This window comes from Fusarium falciforme, chromosome 8 (genome assembly GCF_026873545.1).
Source record: "Fusarium falciforme chromosome 8, complete sequence".
Classification (NCBI taxonomy): domain Eukaryota; kingdom Fungi; phylum Ascomycota; class Sordariomycetes; order Hypocreales; family Nectriaceae; genus Fusarium; species Fusarium falciforme.
Window position 1 is genome coordinate 1783356 of NC_070551.1, and position 19374 is coordinate 1802729.

Below are 19374 nucleotides of genomic sequence, written 5' to 3' on the forward strand. Positions count from 1 at the left end.
TATTTGCTGAAAGAGTTGAATCTCGACTTTTCTGGGGTTTCGGCTCCCTAAAAAAACAAGGCGAGTTGTGGTTCCCTCCTATGCGCCCCTATTTTTTTTTCCACCTCCCGCTCCTCTTATTAGTGTCGCCAAGGTGGAGTTTGTCGCGTGTACTGAAGATGGACGCCAAGACTTGTTTGCAGATGGCTCAGGAGCGGCGGACAAGAAGCAAAAGTCGTTTAAAAAAGAGTCGCAGGCGTGGAATTGCCGTGACCCTTTGTCTGGCGGAGAGGAGGTAAATGTAAGAGCGAGTCCGGATTGTGCGGGAGAGCGGATGGGATGTCACGACGGTTTGTATTAGAGGGAGGGAGATGCGAGGGGGTAAGCCGAGGCGGGCAGCAGGTACACGGCAGCGCAGCTGATTGGTCAGCCGGAGTCGGTGGGCTTTCTGGACGAGATGCACAGGGAAAGGAAAGCGTTGGCGACAGGGTTCAAGCCGAGCTTTTTCTTGATGGCTTGATGCTGATGATGATGTCGTTGCTCGATTGGGTTGTCAAGACCACGGACCGTCGGGTACGGGCGTTTTCTAGATCCCGTCTTTACATCCAATATTCGCTACCTACAGTATAGACTCGGCTTCGGAAAAGGCGGGATATCGTCTCCTTCCCACTAATCAATGCGTTGTGTATGTAATTACTCCGTACCTTCCCAATGAAACCAACTAAAAAAATCGAGGCAAATAAAAGTTGCACCTAGTGGGACTCTCTAATAAATTGAGATTGACCCGGCCTTGCCTGTCGTTGGGTCATTCAGGGTCCAGTCATTAGCGCTCCTACTGCCGAGGCCGCCGCCAGGGGCTCTATTTTCTTTCAGGAGACAAGGAGTAAAGTGAGAACCGGTGCTCCGCGGGGCCCGGGAGATGGAACAAATGTTTGATCGTGGAAGCCGAGATGAGTACGAAAAATCAAAGCAAGCGATCCTCAACTCAAACGTTGAGTGTCAAAAATGTCGAGCGATTCGTCCCTCCTTCACCCCCCCTGTCGCTCAACCACCAGAGGTCGATCTGTGGGGTCACATGGCCTCCCGTCCTCCAAAGAAAATCAAGTTTAATCTCCCCAGCTGAAAAAGAGGACATGTGAATGCACCATTTCTTCCCCTTTTGACGACCTCCTTCCCTGCAATTTTCCTTCTCTGTCTGGTGTTTTTCCTTTCCTTTCTCTTCTCTGCTATCCGGACCTGCCGGATACTCGTGGATACTCTTGGCCGTGTCCTTGGCCGCAGATGACATGTGCGTTCGGGAGTGCCCATGCAGCCAATGTACAAAGACGTCATGCCGAGACTCATCGTTGAAGGCTACGAATAGTGTGGCTGGGTTATTCTGTCAGCCTTTAATCCACTTCCGCGGATAGGACAGTAAGCAGAGCAGAGCAAGCTGACAGACTGCACACGTCTCATGTCATCATTCGACTGACTGACAACAACCCATGCTTCCAACATACAGTGATATCTTGATACTTCAACACTGCCATCCCTGGACAGCTCTGTGGTCAATGTTCCCCCACATCTTAAAGTGAAATGGCCTTCATCACTATCAGACCACAAATGCGTAAACGTGTATCATGCTGATGATATTGACGACTACAATATGCTATGGCCTACTCGTACATTCGAGGCCATCTCTGCAGATATATACATGTTCCCTTCTGCTGATTTTCCATAACGCCGTATGCCATGACTCAAGGCCCATTCCCCAAGTTTTAGATGCCATATTGACCTCGTATGAATCAAGACAGCAATAATGGCCATCTCCTCCATCTTGTATGTAATATAATAAAGGCATAATGATGTTGCCGCCCTCTGGGTATCTCACACGCAAATGCTCCCAAACCAAACATGCTGGTCTACTGCCAGCCGTACCAACAACGCCTCGCTAGATGCAATAGTAATGACACAAATGCTTCGCTCAAGCCGCTCGCTGCGGGCCAGGCGAGTCCAAATCTTGCCGCCGGTGATCCAGTGATGACCTCTCTGACACCGAATCGTCGTCGCCAGAGTAGTAGTAGTCATCCTCGTACATCACCCTGGGCTGCACGCCTCGCCATAGCGGCGGATTGGTGGCTGGGATCGGAATCTCGCCTAGTTGGCTTCCTGACAGCGTGCTTCGACTCCTGTCCAGCTGTGTCACTTCTCCTGATGCTTCTCGAGACATGCTGCTGTGGCTGTTGCTGCTGCCGCTATTGTTCGCAAGTCCTTCTCTGCTGCTCGACTGTTGCTCCGCCGTATTCAGCTCCTCCTCTTCAAGAACCTGTTGGAGCGCGGCCCCTCTTCGTGGAGGTGCTGGAATCACCGTCACAGGAAGGCTCTCTGTGTTAGGTGCTGATCGCACTCGATCCCGTAGTTTCTCTGCTTGGTTTGCTGCAAAGTCCTCCAGACGAGCCCTGAGATCCCACCGGCTTGGTACGGTTGTCCTTCCCTCGCGCTCGGGTTCTGCGATATGCTGCGAGTGCTGTGCAACCTCCTGTGGCGGATCCTCGCTCGAACGACGGAAAATCGGGCTGGCAAATGTGAGATTCCGCCAGCTGCCATGAGTCGGGGTATTCGGTGTGTTGGCCTCCAGGTCTGCCGGTTGACGGGCTGCAGGCGAGACAACATGGCCATTCTGTACTGAGGCTGGGGCCTGATTGGGAGGAGTAGGCTCGTCGCTTGCCTGGTGACTCTGAGGGAAACTGTTTTGCCGGCTCAAATCCACCATACTTTGTTGTGGTAGGGGTTCCGGTGTTCGTGTCGTCGCCTCTGACGATGGCGGATATCGTACGGCATAGACTGTACTCGCCGCGCTGGCCGTGTCGGTTCGACTGATGGGCGTGACTGCCGGCGCTGGACGGGTTGGCCAGATCGTGGGCCGTAGGATGTTGCCCATGCTCCTCTGTCCTGACTGCTCTGTAGTTTCCTGAGCACCCTCGTTATCCTGCCCACGATATCGGCTGGTAATGGCGGAAACGTTGGCCCATCCATTGGTTGCACCTGAAGGTGCTTGTCCTCCACCTCCGCCGCCACCACCACCGTTACCGCCTCCTCCTCCACCTCCACCCTTTCTTGCCTTGCGATTTCGAAGCCATGGAAATTCGGCCGCATTGATCTCGAGCGTGTCGTCGCCATCGAATACTTCTCGGCCCAGAATACCATCCTTCTTCTCCTCGCGCTCCAAAGCCTCAATTCTTTCCACCCACTCCCATACAACCACACTGGCGGCTGCTGCGCCAACCCATCTCACATAATCTCCCCATCCAGTAAATTCGGGTTGTGAAATATCGAGAATGAAAAAGACGACGGGAATCAAAATCGAAGTGATCGAAATGATGGCGACAAGGGTAATGTTCTTCATGAAGGGGTGGTAGAATGCGTAGCGCTTCTTCATGAGCGCAAAGTAGACAACCCATGCCGCGTATAAGAGTCCCAATGACAGCTGGAAGAGGTAGCTGAGGGCGGGGACGGGATGTACAAAGTTTTTGGGTCGAACGTTGGTGTTGATGCCGTTGTCCGAGTACTGAAAGCTAGTAATTGCGCTGAAAATGACATCAAGGGTGATGAGCGCAAACGCAACCCATTTGATGATAATCTTTTCTCGCTGGCGGGGAAAGAGTCGGATCAAAGTCTGTACTTGAGCAAGCCAGAGGAACGTGTCTGAGACGAGACGGATGACCTTGAGTTCCACACTGTTCATGACCTCGTCCTGCAACTGCTTCGCGTTCTGGATCCCCCACGTGTACTGATTCTGAGCCACCTGGAATGTGTCCGCAGAGGCGATGGTAAGTGAAATAGCGACAGTCAAGGCGGCCACCTTTTGCAACCAAGGACGTCCACCAATGCTGACACTGCTGGACGAGCTGTGGGTGAAACCGGATCGCCGACCGAGGTAGACAACGCCTCCGTCGAGAAAGGAGCGAGGGGTGACGAAGAGCATAACGACGAGCATGTAAGCCGTAACGGTGGTCGCGGCGAGGGCGTAACATATCGGAAAAGTTGAGGCGTAAAAGGGATCGCGGAAATCGGAAAATTTGGGGCTGCTCTCGGATGCTTCGTGCTGAGTGAGGCTACTCTCGTCACCCGAAGCCTCCACGGCGATTCGGGGGACGAGATTCGCAGCCGGGCAAGGAATCTGGAAGACGGCGGGCTCGATCAAGGGGACGGGGACGCCCTGGGGCCCCAATGTCATGACACCGGCGGCTGGTAATAGAGTCGTCGTGCACAGCGCCGGCAGCGCCGTGATGGTCGCAGAGACCAGCTGGCTGGCGTCCATGGTTGCGGCTGGCCGGTTATCAAAGGGGCAACACGCAACGGAACGGCCAGCCGCGAGCGACGGGATTCGCGAAACGGTTGGATGTTGAGAATTAAACGGTCGCCATGGGAAAGGAAGAAATCGTCATTCGCGTTTTCGATCGCTTCTCAATTTGTGGTCGCTTGGGAACTCGAATTCGACTCGTCGCGAGGGTTTTTCGGTCGGGGGGTCAGACGAGTCTGTTCTCGGTCGCGGTTTGGGAGGGATCGTGGGGCGGGAGAATTAGACGCGGGTCCTCGGGGGGTTCGTGGCGAAGGGATTATTAGGCGATGGTGTCAGAGTGCAGAAGACGCCAAGTCTCACGAGCTGACGACGACGATAGGACCTTGACGAATTTGCGACTTGGGAGCACAGGCGCGTTGGATTGGGAGTCAAAAAGTGCGAAGCCGGGAGGATGGTTAGGTGAGTCGGGTTCCAGGTTTTGGTGGAACGTGCCGCGAACAAGGGACCCGGAAAGACACAAGTCAAAATCAAGCTGGGCTGGCCTGGGCTGCTGGGTCTCTCCTGGCACTGTCTGGTGGGGAGGGGCGGCGGCGCGCCGATGGATGGATGGATGGATGGATGGGATGGGATGGAATTAGTGATGGAGATGGGATGGAGGCTGTGAGTCTGGGCGCCGAGAAGTCTTGGCTTCTTTGGAGTCGATCGCGCACCCCTTGGTTGGTCCGCGCGATAAGGGTGAGATAGATGGATCGAGACGTGGCGATCTAGAAGGTTCAGAGAAGCCTTGGGAACGACGTCAATGAAGAATTTCGACGAGATTCGAGGGCCGAGATTGTGTGTGATCGGATGTCTTTTTCCTCTCTTTTTTTTTCTCTTCTCCTTCGTAAAGAATGAGACACAGTCCAAGCTCAGCGCGTGGGAAAACTGGGGAATCGAGCTGGTTTTTATTAGGCGGGCACCTTTTTTCTCCAAACGAGCACCTAACGTTACCGACCTTGCTTTAGTTTTTAGCCTCGAACTGCGTGCTCTCTCTCAGTTGATTGTGGCATTGGAGAAGCGAGGGGGGGCGGATGGACGTCAGGTTACCTTGACGGGACGAAGCGACGCACTGTACTGTGTGTACGATGGAGCCCAGAGACACATGGTACAGTATGAAGATTGACTGGTTTCTTGAAGAGGACAAGAGGTATCAGATGGTCTTGATCTTGATGCAATCATTCCTGATCATGATTGTCGTGGTGCTATTCCCCTCAACCACAAAATCAACCGTTGCTGGCCGTTTCTGCACAATCTGGGCTGGTGCGCACAAGCTTTCCGGCCCGCCCTACAACGGCCACGCAGGACGGTCTTGGTTCTTGACAGAGTTCAAGATGCGAAAAGGCAACCCGCTGGAATGCAGCAGCTGGACGAGCCAGGAGGCCGGGAGCCGTCTGGGGCCTCGTGGTCTAAACACACTGTGTGCATTCTCGGCTGGGGGAAGTGTAACCCCGCCATCCATCACGTCAAAGGAGCAGTGGTGTGAACCCCGGTCGCATGGTTGTTGTCTGTTTTTTTTGTGGAGGATGTTGTATTGCTTTTTTCATCTCAGCCCGATCACATCAATAGCATTGAAGAGGACGCATCTTGCAAGAATCACAGCAATTTCATCTCTCCTCTGTTGCTGAACCCATTCTCTCCCTACCTGTATCTCCCCCTGCAGGGAACGTGAGACGATACCCGTGGGAACCTGCAGGACGCCCTAAATCGCAATCAAGTAAGCCACCGACCCCACACCACTCAGCCACCCGCACTGTGCACCCTAGGGAAGGGATCGACGATGCTAAATTCTGTTCAAAAGACGATAATTCTCCAGATGACGGGCATTAACTCTATACTAAGGATTTATTATTAGAGAAATATTTCCTTAATTGCCTTATGATCTACCATGCGAAACCCTAATTGAGCTCTCACCACTGCGCAGATGACACTTACCTAACCAAAGTACCCCAAGTCCGTCATGACACCACAATGTGCCCAATCTGGTGAAACTCACTTTTTTGGCTGAATCTCGTCCGGCCCGCCCGATGAACTTTGAACAACCAACGAATGATCAAGACCTAGGCTGAATATTGGTCGTTTCTTCTATCCTTCTAGGCCGTCGGAGCAAGCCAGAACAGGCATGTCGTCAGCGGGTTGTCGGCGATCCGTTGCAAGAATAGCCTTTTGACATCCATCAGCCCACTGTCGAGTTGGATACTCGAGTGTAGCTTCAAAGGCCAACTTGAAGGCGTACAATTGTCGAGTCGCTCATCATCATAGAACTTGAATCCTTTGTTCTTCCACGTCACACAACCCTCTTCGTCATTCAATCAAGCTTTCCCACCGCCAAGACTGCGCAGGGGGCCAGACACCCAAGTCTTGGCAAAGCTTAGTTGTCGTCTGTCCCGCGTCTTGGCCTTTGCACAACACAACGCTTCTCCAGACTCTCGGGTCCCATTCTCCAACGTCGCATAAACGACGTTACCGTGCATCCGTCAAATATTAACTCTGCAGATCCAGTCTGCGTCATTGCTAGCACCGGAAATACGGCACCGGGACAAGAACGAGAAGCATAAAAGATAAAACTCCTGGGTATTGATTGGTATCTCTCAACCTCATCCATGCATTTACCATGTCCCCAGCAAAAGCCCTCTCGTGCTGGGAACCAAAACCACCAACGCCAAACGTTCGTCCTTTTAGTCATGCAAAAACACAAAAGCCAATAACTTCCGCTTCCTCTCCGATGCTGTTCCATGTTGGCCCCTCATGTCCATCGTGATGCCTCTTGCTTAATTTCCAAACCCTCTATTCCTCCTCATAGTCGGTTTCCTCCTGCTGCCCATCCCGATACTTCATCTCCAGCACCCACTTCTCGTCAAAGTCGATTCCGCGGCGGATCTTAGTCCCGGCCTTTCGCCAGACTGCGCTGCCTAGCCCAATGTCGGCAATGAAAAGGCGCCACTCGTCCTCGTGTGCTGCATTGCTGAGGTATTCAGGGTCATCCTCGCCTGGTGGCGTCACAGCTTCGAGCAAGCCGCGCTTTGGTGCACCCATCGCAACCACGTACCGCGGTTTGACAAAGAGACGGCTGCCATCGATGACTGCCACTTTGCCAGTAGTAGGGTCGATGCCTGTCGGCACATCAACGGAAAGGACGAAAGCCTCGTTGCGATTTGCCCATTCCATCAGTTCGTAGACGGTGGCCTGGTCTCCCGTTCGCAGCTCCTCAAAGGAGATGGTCAACCCCAGAAGGGCATCGATGATGAGAGCGGTTGACACAGGTGATCCCGACGAAGCGTTCTTCCGTAGGTGCTCAAAGAGATCGCTCTTGCTGAGGATCTTACCCCCGAAAGCCCGATACAGTTGGATCTGCTGTCGGAGATCCTCCAGCAAGTCTCGCTCGCGTTCAATGCCCACTAAGCACACCATCACATTGACGTTCTTGTTCCGCAGATGTCTGGCTGCAGCGATCGCTCGGATGCCAGATTTGTTGTTGCCAGCCAGTATCACAACGGCCGGACTACTCAGCACGGCACTGGCAGATGGATTAGCCCCAGCAAGCCCAAACCGCACCTTGATGGCAGGATCCGACAGCGCCTTGAAGGCCACCTCGGCAATACCCCGTCCTCCGTTCTCTGCCATGAGCTGTTCCGACAGCCCAACTTCGTTCGCAGCAATGTTCTCGAGATTCAGCATCTGCAGCGCCGAGACGGTTTCGAGTCGTCTGTGAGAGGGGACGAGGTATAGACCGGGTGGCTGGCCTTGCTGTCTCCTGCCGTCAGTACTACGTGACTCTGGTCGAGAGATGGACAAGCGAGAAAGATGGCTTGAACGTACGCCGGAGTTGACGCGGCTCAGTGGGATACCACCAGGCGCCGCAACGGCACTTGCCTTGCGTGACTGTGATCTCCTCGAAGGTCCCGACTTGCTGTCAGCTCTTCGATTGCTCTGGCCGCTCCGTATGTCCCGCGCTGATAGTCTGTCTGCCTCATTCAGTCCGTCATCCGCTTCGCTGTTCCAAAAATCCGCGTTCTTGCCAGTTGTTGGTGGCATATCAAGAACATTTTCCGTGTAATGCAGGTTCTTGCCACCTGCTGTCCCAGGCTTTGGTCGGCGGTTGTGGGATACTAGTCGGCTAGCATCGTCGATCTGATCCTCCTTTCTCATCTGGTCAAAGATGGTGCGCTTGTCAAACTTGGCCAGATTATTTTCAAAATCGAAATCGCCCATCTCTTCAGTGACATCCTCAGACGCCCAGCCATTGTCAAACACCCCCTTTCGCCCCTTGCCGTTTCGCTTCAGAGAGTTGAATGGCTGGAAGGACGCCGTGCTCTGGAGAATAGGAGTCTGCCTCCAACCCTTGCCTCGGCCACTAGCGGGCGAGCCATCGACAGGCTGACCATCTTCCTCAATACGCTGGCCCTTTCCTTGCTTAGACTGACGAGAGCGCCGGTTCTTCTTCTTAGTTGATGGGGCATCCCGAGGCCCAACAGACTTGTCATCGGTCAATCCAGGGACTGGCTCAGTGACAGCCAAGTTGCTCACTGAGCCGGACAAGTCACGATCGGGGGTAGGTCGCCCTGGTGTGGAAAGCGCCGCAATGGGTTGGACAGCGTGTAGCTCTGGCCTTCCATCTTCCAGACCGATGAATTTCCCGTCCGAGCCCGAGGGCGTCGCAGACGCAGGTGGCCTTGCCAGACTGAGAATCGCAGGGTCGACAAAGGTAGGTTGCGATGGCGGTTGCGAAAAGGCAGGGGCAGGAGCATCCGTAGCAGGCGCATCGTCCGTCTTGATCTCGGACAGATCAGCAATATTGGCGGCATCGATGTGCATTTGGGGGCGCCATTCCTTGGTCCCTGTGACGAATACTATAATTACAGTTAGTAGATGCTTCGAAGTAGAGGGATCATGACGCGCTCACCATTCGTCAAGGTGAGGCCGCTGCCCGCCTGAACATCTCTCACTGTCCCCGTGAGTTGACAGTCCGCGGGCTCGCGGAGCACCACCCGCATGTGCAGGCCGATGAATTGATTTGCCATGTTGGAGGAGTGCGTTGCAAGAGGTTTGTTCCCGAATGCCTTGCTTCCCAATGCGATGACCCTATTATTGGAAGACGGTCAAGCTCTAGACGTCATCAAACTCCCAGACCCCAGGGCACAAAAGCTAAATCAGGGTGGCGCAGTGTCGGGGTTTGCTAGGGTCTCGAGGGGACGGGACGTTAGGTAACTCTCGGAGAGCGCAAATCGGGCTGTCTCAGAGGCGGGGATGAAGCGAGCGAGCGGTCGAGATGGTCGGCCAGGAGACAGATGAAGGATCGAGTTTCTCGGACCGTGGGATGGAGCACAACGAGGGGAGGGGGAGGGTCGAAGCGTCCGGTCGTGAGAAGAGCCGTAGAATGTCAGACAGCCAAAGAGTCGAGATATTCGATGGCTACACGGTATCGATTCTGCGCCGAAGGATTTTCCCGTGAGGACGGTGATCGGATTTTGGGATTGCGATGTTGTGGATGGGGGTTTGTGAGGTTCAACGTCCCACGCTCTCTCTGGCAAGCTTGCCCCATAGACAAAAAGTCTAGGAGCTTATCGATAAGCGCGGCTCAACCGCCGCTTCCCCAAGGAACCTGGAGACAATGGTTTGTAAGGAACCATGTCCCCAACACAACATGGGTAATCCGATGGGATTAGTGAAAGTGCTTATAAATCTGATTCTGGCTAGTTTTATCATATTAGTGCGTATAGATAAAAAGTTGATGTATTGGTGTGCCTCTGGTTGGAGTCCTATTTCTTCATCCATCACCATCAAGACAGTCACGAGGACAACAACCAGGAAATGTTGCCTTCACCACCATGAATCCGCGACCTCAATAGGTCTTCTGAAACCCATTATATACATCAAAGTCTTGGTTGGTCATGTTACTGTGTTGCCTCAGGCTTCAGGTACCAACAGAAGCCATCACCAAGTGCAGACTATGTCACACCAACTGGCTAAAACTTCTCAACATGACAAGCAACCCTCGACACCCCATTCGTCCAAGTCTGAAATGTTCATTGTCATATTGACTTCATGAAGCTCGGATACTCCGAGATTAGATAGATATCTACTTGCCGTCGGCTTGATCGTCTATCACGATCTCCTTGCCCTGGCAACCTAACGCCTAATCCCATCATGGCTCGCTTCTATTAGAAAAGGAACCCTTCCTATCATACAGTGTTTTCAACAACTAAATCAACATGTGCGGGGAGGTCCTGAATGCGCCCAACAATGCTCAATAACCATACGACGCCATCGCCTCTTCCTCATCGTCCAGCTCCACCACCTGGCGTGCTGCCTTCTTGGGGGGTGCGGCCCCGAGTCGGTTCGAGACGAAGTCAGTAATGGACTGTGGCTTTTTCCCAATTGCATCCTCAGCGCTGTACAGCTGATTGTAGAATTGGATGACTCGAGGGTGAGCCATGACCTTGGACTTTTCGAAACCCAGCACCTGCAGACCATCCTGGGTCGTTGCTCGACTGAGAGCAACATAGGCTTGGCCCTTCTCAAAGACGCGACCAAGGTTGACCTTGACTCGCTCCAGAGTCTGGCCTTGTGCCTTGTGAATTGACAATGCCCACGCCAGGATCAGGGGGAGTTGGGTGCGTTTTGCTTGCACCTCTCCATTTGGTAGCTCGACCTTCCACTCTTCAGGCTGGCAGAGAATCACCCGTGATGTGCCGTTAGTTGCCATGAACTGCACCACTGGGAACTTCACGCCGCTCGAGCTTGTGTCAGCTTCGCGACTGAATGACTTGAGGAGCTTCCTTCGGGCCTTGGCCATAGGATCATCGTCATCGAACTCGTCGACCGACGTCATGTCGAACGTCTTTTCATCTGAGAATCCGATGACCTTGCCAAGTGAACCGTTGACCAACGACTCATCCAAGTTCTTGATCAGCATCACCTGCGCGTTGATCTTCAGATCAATGCTCTTGGGCGCCATCATGTTCATCAACAGCTTGTCCCGAATCTCTTCTTTGCCAATGTCCATGGCATCATACCGCCGGACCGTGCCGGGGAGTTCTCTCAGTCGCCTTTCGTTGGATCCCTCAACTTCATTTCGAGTAGAAAACAACTCTGCAGTGCCCACGCCATCGTCGAAGTTGAGTGGCCTTGACAAAGATTTGAAAGCCCGTACCGTATCTTCGCTGATTCTGCCCAGACGCATCTCGTTGAGCATGTTGGCAAACGTTGGATCTCGTTGTCGGAAAACCTGTGTGAGTCCAATAGTGTGATCAATGGAGGTTGCCCAGGTGGATGCATCAAAGGCAAACTTTGTCTCGCGCTTCCCCCCGTCAGGAACAGGTGGAAGCTGGAAAAAGTCGCCCGTGATGATGAGTTGGATGCCACCCCATGGCCTGCCATTGTTGCGGATCGTTCTCCCAATCTGAGACAGCTTGTCAAACAACTCTCCATCCACCATTGAAACTTCATCAATGATCAGGCATTTCGTTCTCAACCAACGATTCTTGGCCTTCTGGTTCCGTCGGATCTTCTTGACCAGAGTCGGAACATCTTCCTTGCCAAGGCCAATGCCTGAAAAGCTGTGGAGTGTGATACCACCAATGTTACACGCGGCAAGTCCAGTTGAGGCAGTAACGGCGACTCGCTCAGGGTCTTTGGCGTACTTCTTCTTCAGTTCGGTGATGATGGCTCTCATCAACACAGACTTTCCTGTTCCGGCAGCACCGGTGAAGAAGACGCTCTGGTTATTGTTGACAACGAGATCCAATACATGCCTCTGTTCCTCGCTGAGAGAAATGGCAAAGTTGCCCTTGGCCTTGGAGTGCGAAGTGGTGATTTCCTGAACTTCGTCCATAGACAAATCGTTGCTTGCCGTAGGCTGTTCTTGTTGACGCTGGTTTCGGAATTGTTTCTTCTGTTCCTTGACGGCACTAGCAGTAGGATTCCAGAACTCCTTCCGTTTGTTGGCCGGAGTCTTGGCAACATGGTCCTCTTCATCCTCCTCAGGTTCTTGCTGTTTGAAATGTGCAGGGAGAACTCTCTTCTTCGCCTTCTTTAGAGCGGGGGCGTCGACCAAATTCTTATCGCCAGACGACTCGCGTTTTAGAGATCCATTTGTTGTGGTAGAGGTCACAGATGTGGTCCGCGTCGGTGGCAGAAAGTGAGATACAGGAGACGAAGACCAGTCGATGGGTTTCGAGGCTTGTGATGTCGGTGGAGGGGGCATGTTCTCGTTGGAGGGCTTGGAAGGAGTTGCTGTTGGGAGCACCGGCAAAGCTGAAGGGGCTTTAAAGTCCAGATCCAACTCGTCATCGTCGCTAAAGTCGTTCTCGCAGAAGAAGACGCCTGCTTTGGAGTTGGCTATGGCATCCGCCTCGGTGAGATCGATAACGTCGGGATCCTGCTGGAACGAATTCGATCCTCCGTATAGCGAGGCCAATGAGCCTCCGGCAGCACTGGCCGCCAGTCTGGTCACTGTAGGCTGGTTCATGTTGGTGGATCGACTATCGAAAGGCTTCGGAAAAGGTTGGGCGGTCCTCGCCGACACAGCGGCAGCATTTGGCTTCTTGAGTTGCTGGCGAATGTCGCCATTGTGCTTAGTAGGGCTGCTTGGAGGGAAGAACGACTTGGCCGATTGGCTCCTCTGGGGAGGGCCGTTGGCCTCGTACTTGTCGCTGGCCCTGGCTAACATGGATTCGAAGACGGGAGAGGATGAAGGGCGGGAGGTGTGAACATGAGCCAGCTGCTGCACAGCTTGGAGGAGAAGAGAGCCACGTGCCGGCGAGGATCGTATGGGCAGGCCGAGAATGCCCACCGTCATAAACTAAGCAGGGCAGGGACTGGGAATTGCGGTCGGTGGTGACTCGACCAGGAGAAGAGAGGAGATGGGGTGGAAGAAGGATTGCAAATGGAAGAGAAGGAAAGAACAGGGCGAAGCCCAGGGTGAACAGGTCTGCACTAGAGCCTCAGATGAACAAAAGGACCATCAAGTGCAAAGCTTCAAAATTGTCATATTTGGGCTGCAGTGATGCAGGACGCGTCGGAGCTCTTAAAGTCGGTGCAGCGACTGGCCCAGGTTCACTGCATTTTGACGCGTTCCAGGCGCGACAGCTGCAGCCCCTCATGAGGCTGATGTCGCTTAGTCACGTGCGTGCACCAATCGCCCCCACACGATTGCTGCCTGTTTGATGTGATGGATCCAATGTTATCATTGTCACGGCAGTTGAGATCAGGGGTAGCATTGGTGACATTCATTGCAAAAGTGGTCTTCATAATTCGTCAAGTGCCTCTAGGTAACTATTGTTCATCCTGATCTGGGGAGTCATTTTGTTCCTCGCTTTCCCTTATCCCGTTGAATTCAGACCCAAACTCCACGTTGTAATCATAATCATCCCAAGGCTCGCTTCCACTCTGCATCTGACAAAAGAAGAAAAGAAAAAGAAGGCATGATCTGTTCCATGACAACTGCCATGATAGAATCTCATCAAAAATCTGCATCCCCAATCTTATCTTGTTTCCTTGTCAATCCCTCCTAAAAAAGTCCCTGTCCCGAAGAGGGCGGAGTCGATCAAAGTCGGCGCCTCGTCGCATGTACTCTCTGGCATCGCCTTCTCGCCAGCGGGAATCTCGGCTGCTATGCGAGGAGTCATCTCCTAGAAAATCAAAGATTCTCGACCTGAGCCCACGGCGATGTCGGAAACCCCTGTCTCCGAGATCCCTAAGGCGGTCGTTGTCCCAGCGGATCTCTCGCTCACGGATGTCATCCTCTCGTCGGGCCCTTTCCAGGCGATTCTCCAGACGAGAGTTCTCATAGTCCGCGTAGATCTCTCTTTTTGCCTCGGGAACAGAGACAAGACGGGGAGCGGGATTCCGCTGGATAACTCGAGGAGACGACATGCTCTCTCTTCTCCGTGGGGTCCATTCCTCGTCTTCCCTATAAGAGTCGCGTCTTGGCGACCTGCTTTCCTCTCTTCGCTGGTGAGGTGACTCCCTGCGTCGATGAGAGTGCTCTCGGCGGCGGCGTGGTGACTCCCCGCGATGGTATGACGACTCTCCACGGCGCTGCGGTGACTCCCTACGGCGGTGCGAGGACTCTCCGCGACGTGAAGGCGAGTTGAAACGGGCACGTGGCCGAGAGACATGTCGAGAAGAACGTTCTTCATCTGACTCTCGCTTGTTGCGACGAGACTCCCTAACATCTTCATGTCGATCCTTGCGGGTCCGAGTCGAGCTCTGATCTCGGCTATATCGCCTTGAACCTGAATCAGAGCTGACGGACGAGGGCCTTGTGCCTTCGCTCTCATCCGCTGAGAAGCAGTCGTCCGATGCCATGGAGTCTCGGGAGCTCCGATCAGACTCCTCGTACGTCTTGGACTTGCGACGTTTGTCACTGATAGTTGTGGTAACAATGATATGGTCCTTCACAGCTGCTGGGGAACCAGGAGCGTTCACTTGAGCCCCGACAGGAGGCTTCTGAAGTTTTACCTGACCATTGGGCGGTGGACGCATTCCTGGTGGGCCGACACCCGGCTTCTGGGGAGCTGCGTGCGGATCAAATGGTGGCCGGACTTGAGGATTTGCCATCCTCCCCGGGCTAACTCCTGGTGCCTGTGCTGGTGGTGGTGCTCGTCCCGCGGCGTTGGGCGGAGGAACGGGAGCTTGAAGGTTTGGCACTGGACCAGGTCTAGGACCAGCTGGCGGGGGTCCCCGAGGTACAGCAGCAGCATTTGGATTGGCCGGCATGTTAGGAGGAGGACCTCGGGGTTCCGGGGCAGCGTTTGGGTTTGCTGGCATGTTTGGGGGTCCTCGATGTGCCGGGGCGGCATTTGGGTTAGCCGGCAGGTTAGGAGGAGGTCCTCGGGGTCCTGGTGCAGCATTTGGGTTGACTGGCACGTTAGGAGGTGCTCGAGGCGCCGGAGCAGCATTTGGATGGACGGGGAAATTTCCTGGGCCAGGCCTTGGGGGAGCAACACCAGGTCGAGGTGGTACTGGTGTTGTTCCTGGTGCCATGTTACCAGGGTTCTTTGGATGTGCCGGATTAAACTCCTTTGCTGGCGTGGCATCCTCGTCGTCGGACTCATCAACAGACTCATCATCAGACTCTCCGACAAAGTCCGGCTGAGGTTGCTTTGGCTGGGCTCTTGACGGTGGGCGGTTAAGCCCTTCCCGCATACCGGGCTTGCCTGGCATTGCCGGCTGAGGCTGGCCTCTCATATTTGGGTTCATGGGTGGTGCTACAGGGTTGACTGGAGCTGTAGGGATCGCATGATTTGGAGGTGGATGATGGGGAGCAGGGGCAGAGCGAGTTGGTGGTGATGGGTGATGAGGAGCAGGAGGAGATCGAGCTTGTGGTGACGAGGGATGAGAAGTAGGAGTAGAGTAGATCGGTGCTGGATGGGGAGCAACATGAGGATGGCCCGTTGTACCTGGGCGGATGTGGACTGTTGGCGCTGGTGGCATCTCACGCCTCGCCTTCCTCTGGTTCTCCTCTTGAAGCATCCTCAAGCCGTTCTCCCCCTTAGCGGGAGTCCGCTTCAGGTAGATGATGATGGCCTGTCTCTCCTTTCGAGGAGATCTGCTTCTGCTTGAGTGTTTCCTGGACTTTTTGCTGTGGTGATGCCTGTGACTCCTCCTCCGTCTGCCAACCGAGACAGACCGGTCATCCAGTCTTCGATATTGAGACTCGAACTGGGCCAAGGTGAATATATACCGAGGATCAAGTTCTCGTCTGGCAAAGTCATCCAGAACAAGCTCGATCTGGCGTTGGATGATGACGTCCTTGGCTCTCTTCTTTTCATAGACTGGTTTCGTCTCCTTGACGAGCTGGGCAACCCTGCGCCTGGCCTCTTCTTGGGGGTAGTCAGTCTGGACGAACTGATGAACCCTGTCCCATGAAGGCTTCAGGGGATACCCTTCAGCGTCAACATCGTTGGGGTTGCGGGCCCTCTCGAGGCGGATGACATGGAATGTCGAGAGGAGCTCCCGGGCATCAGCCTCTGTGAGGCGCTCATGCCGAAGATCTGAGATGGGGACGGCATCTCTTGGACGCAGGTCCCGAGGGACTGCGCCTGGGGGTGGGGAAGGGGGACTAGGATAGCTCGAGGGAAAGCTTGACGAAGAGCTGGCATAGGATGAAGAAGAGTGGCGGGAGCGAGCAGGCGGGGCCTGGTGGAAGGGAGCAGGGCCCCTGGCTCCCTGAGGCATGGGAGCACCCTGTGGAGGTGCTTGAGGCATGGCTCTGGCAGGGTAGTGCCTGGACATGGTTGAAGGGGTTTGTGATTGTCGATCGACAGAGTTGTGGATTTTCGTGTCCAGTTTGGGAGTTGAAAGGTGAGGCGACGACGGGCAAATATATCTGCCTCGAAGTGTAGGCAGAAGTGAATTGAGAAGGTATCAAGTTGGAATGGAATGTATCGGCAACTGGGAGCTTCGCCACGCTCGCAAGAAAGTGAGGCGGTCGATATATTGCGAGTTGGTGTGAACTAGTATTGAGATGGATGGCAGACTCTTGAAGGGCAAAGCAAATATGGTGAGGGGTAGAGCTCACCCCTGGAAAGTCTTGTGAGCAACTGATTGCAGTTTGTATAGCAAAGATGGAAGGATTGTGGTTGCTGTGGTTGTTGTTGTGAGTGATACTGTCTTTCGAGTTGGAGATTGAGGGAGAATCGTCTTCTATTTAACATGCAAATGCTCTCTTTACGAGAAACAAAGAGCCTGATTGTTTCTACCCAATCCTCAATCGACAGCAGACACAATTCATTCTGACGGCAGAGCTCCTGCACGTCAAACGAATGGTATATCGCCATGTTCGAAAGCGAACCATGGTATCAAGGGTGAGGTATGGTTCGCCTCTGCGACTTAACAAGGCAACCAGGCCAACAGCGGCAGCAAAGTTTCTTACCACCCTCCTGATTGATACGGCCGCCCAGCCGCAACAGCCGCCGGGGAAAGGTTTGCAGGTTCACCTCGCCCGGCCGAAGAAGCAGCCGCATGCTCTGCAGGTCGAGGTGGTGGGCAGGTTTGCCCGCCGAGACGACATCCCATTGGAACGGGCCTCGCATCAGGTGATTGCGCGGGCGCTCCTCGATTCAGATACCGAAGACGCGGTAGAGTTTCTCAAGACTAATTAGAGTCGATCGGACAGTATCACCGATGGGCCTGTCTATGCTGCTGTCCGCCGCGAGAACTGCTCATTGAGTGCTCGGCACTTCCGACAGCTTCTGCCGTGTATTGCACCCACCCACCACGATCCTTCGCTGAAGTAGTGCATATCCATTTCGGCAGGTGAGTCTGACGCGGCGGTGAATGATCAACTGGAGATCCTATGCGCTGCGTAACGAGGGATGCTTCGACGAGGCAACGCTGGCGAGTTGGCGGACGAGCTGTCATGCCATTGCCGGGCAACCAAGAGAGAAGATTAGGCGTTGATGCTGCTAAATGTCTCTCTCTGATGTTGTGTCATGGCTAGGAGAAAAACACGGCGGTTGCCACCATAGCCATGTAGGACTATAGGTATATCGGGAGTCCACGACGACCCGTTACAGGGCGGACGATATCATTGTCCAGACAACAGCGTCCGGTCAAGCATGAAGGCCCAATGGCGAATAGTTGGCGACGGAAATAGAAGCGGCGGGAGAGGCGGGTATGCATGTAATTGCCGGAGGCATCATGAATGAGTTGTGCTGTACTGGCTGTGCTGGTGTTGATGTTGACACGAGGTGAGAGAAAAGCGACCTGCCTCCCGCCTGCCTGTTGACGGAGGGACCGTGCATACGTACTTGCCAACGTGCGCAGGGCAGGCGTTCATCGGGAAGGCACTTCCCACAATCTGGATCGTCCACTGAGAAACATGTCGACCCTGCCTCTTCCTGATTCCATCGCATCGCGAAAAAGTGCACATCTTGAGTATCGCAACTTGACAGCTGAGCCGGTCCAAGAGCTGAATTCGCCCGCCTGTCATACGCCCGATGCCTATTGCCTGCTTAATACGACGATGCTGCAGCCATTCACAAGCCTGCGTCACCACAACATGGCCCCGGGGAGGATTTATGCTGGTTAAGTGACCCAGTCAGCAGACACGCCCGATGCTAGTGCAGCAGAGGGAGAGAAAAAACTTGGTTGACGCCATTATGTCGAGCATAATGCAAGGTCTGATTCATATCTCGTTTACTTGGTGGCTTGGGTCAGCACGCGTCTTCCCATACGCCCAGTCGATGACAGAATGTATGAAAGCAAGGCGAAAGTGTCGATGCACATGTTGCAACCCATGGACACACGAGGCAAGCTCATCAACGGTCCCGGCTTTCCAGAACCGGGTCCATCCGCGACACTGACTCAGACATAGCCGCCTGCTATCGGAGAGGGGAGGACGGTTGCACCTATCTATCACGTATTATCTCTCCCTCGACGCCAAGACGAGGCGATCATCAAACACACACCAGGCAAAAGTGCAGTGTCAACTTTCACCGCGCGACCGACTGGTTGCCTTGTTTGGTTGCCTTGTGAGGGGTTCCCAGAGCTTTGTAAGCTCCCATCATAAGGGAGGGTTGGAGGGCTGGGGGTTCAGACAAGGCAGAGGACTTGGCGGGGTGTGAGGCTGGTTGCCTTGCCTCTTTTTCGTTGTACTGGACCGTGATGGTTGCGATGTGAGTGTGTCACTCAGGAGCCGTCTCGAGATGGGATACTATGGCATGCCCGGCAACTGAGCATCTAGCCTCTCCTTGACTTGTTCGAGCATTCGGCGAGGGCATCATGTCTTTAATGGCTTTGCCAACACAACAACCCATTGTTGCCCGGTTGATGATTGCACAGCCCTGTATTTCAAGCCTCATGTCGAATATGCTTCACCCCAGTCAACGAGGCGAACTGGGATTTGCCTTGTCGTCACTGCCTCTCGAAATCTACAAGGATAGTGTATAGCTAAAGTGAGTCTTGTTGCCCCTAACTCCAATTTTTTCAATAGTCTGATATCTAGCAATCTATAAGAAACCCATCCTTACGCTGAAAAGTGTACGGCTTGTGGTTGTTGACCGACTCAAGTCATACATCCCTCGTACTGTTGCAATCCAAGAGAATATCCAGCAACCAAACCCTCACCA

General features: G+C 53.9%; 4 protein-coding genes across 4 annotated transcripts; all 4 read right to left on the minus strand.

Annotated features, from left to right (window-relative positions):
- Positions 1-1942: 1942 nt before the first annotated feature.
- Positions 1943-4279, minus strand: NCS54_01038300 (Hypothetical protein; the record flags this gene model as incomplete). The annotated part of the gene is made up of 1 exon (XM_053155692.1): positions 1943-4279. One exon carries the CDS (start codon positions 4277-4279, stop codon positions 1943-1945), a length of 2337 nt encoding a protein of 778 aa, XP_053011667.1.
- A 2805-nt stretch (positions 4280-7084) lies between these two features.
- NCS54_01038400 (Enhancer of mRNA-decapping protein 3) lies at positions 7085-9318 on the minus strand (the record flags this gene model as incomplete). Its single annotated transcript, XM_053155693.1, has 3 exons — positions 7085-8044; positions 8117-9147; positions 9201-9318. The coding sequence occupies 3 exons, from the start codon at positions 9316-9318 to the stop codon at positions 7085-7087; spliced, it is 2109 nt and encodes a 702-aa protein (XP_053011668.1).
- A 1226-nt stretch (positions 9319-10544) lies between these two features.
- Positions 10545-13097, minus strand: NCS54_01038500 (ATP-dependent DNA helicase PIF1; the record flags this gene model as incomplete). The annotated part of the gene is made up of 1 exon (XM_053155694.1): positions 10545-13097. The coding sequence occupies one exon, from the start codon at positions 13095-13097 to the stop codon at positions 10545-10547; it is 2553 nt and encodes an 850-aa protein (XP_053011669.1).
- Positions 13098-13798: 701 nt separating this feature from the next.
- On the minus strand, positions 13799-16537 carry NCS54_01038600 (Hypothetical protein; the record flags this gene model as incomplete). The annotated part of the gene is made up of 1 exon (XM_053155695.1): positions 13799-16537. One exon carries the CDS (start codon positions 16535-16537, stop codon positions 13799-13801), a length of 2739 nt encoding a protein of 912 aa, XP_053011670.1.
- Between the last annotated feature and the right edge of the window lie 2837 nt (positions 16538-19374).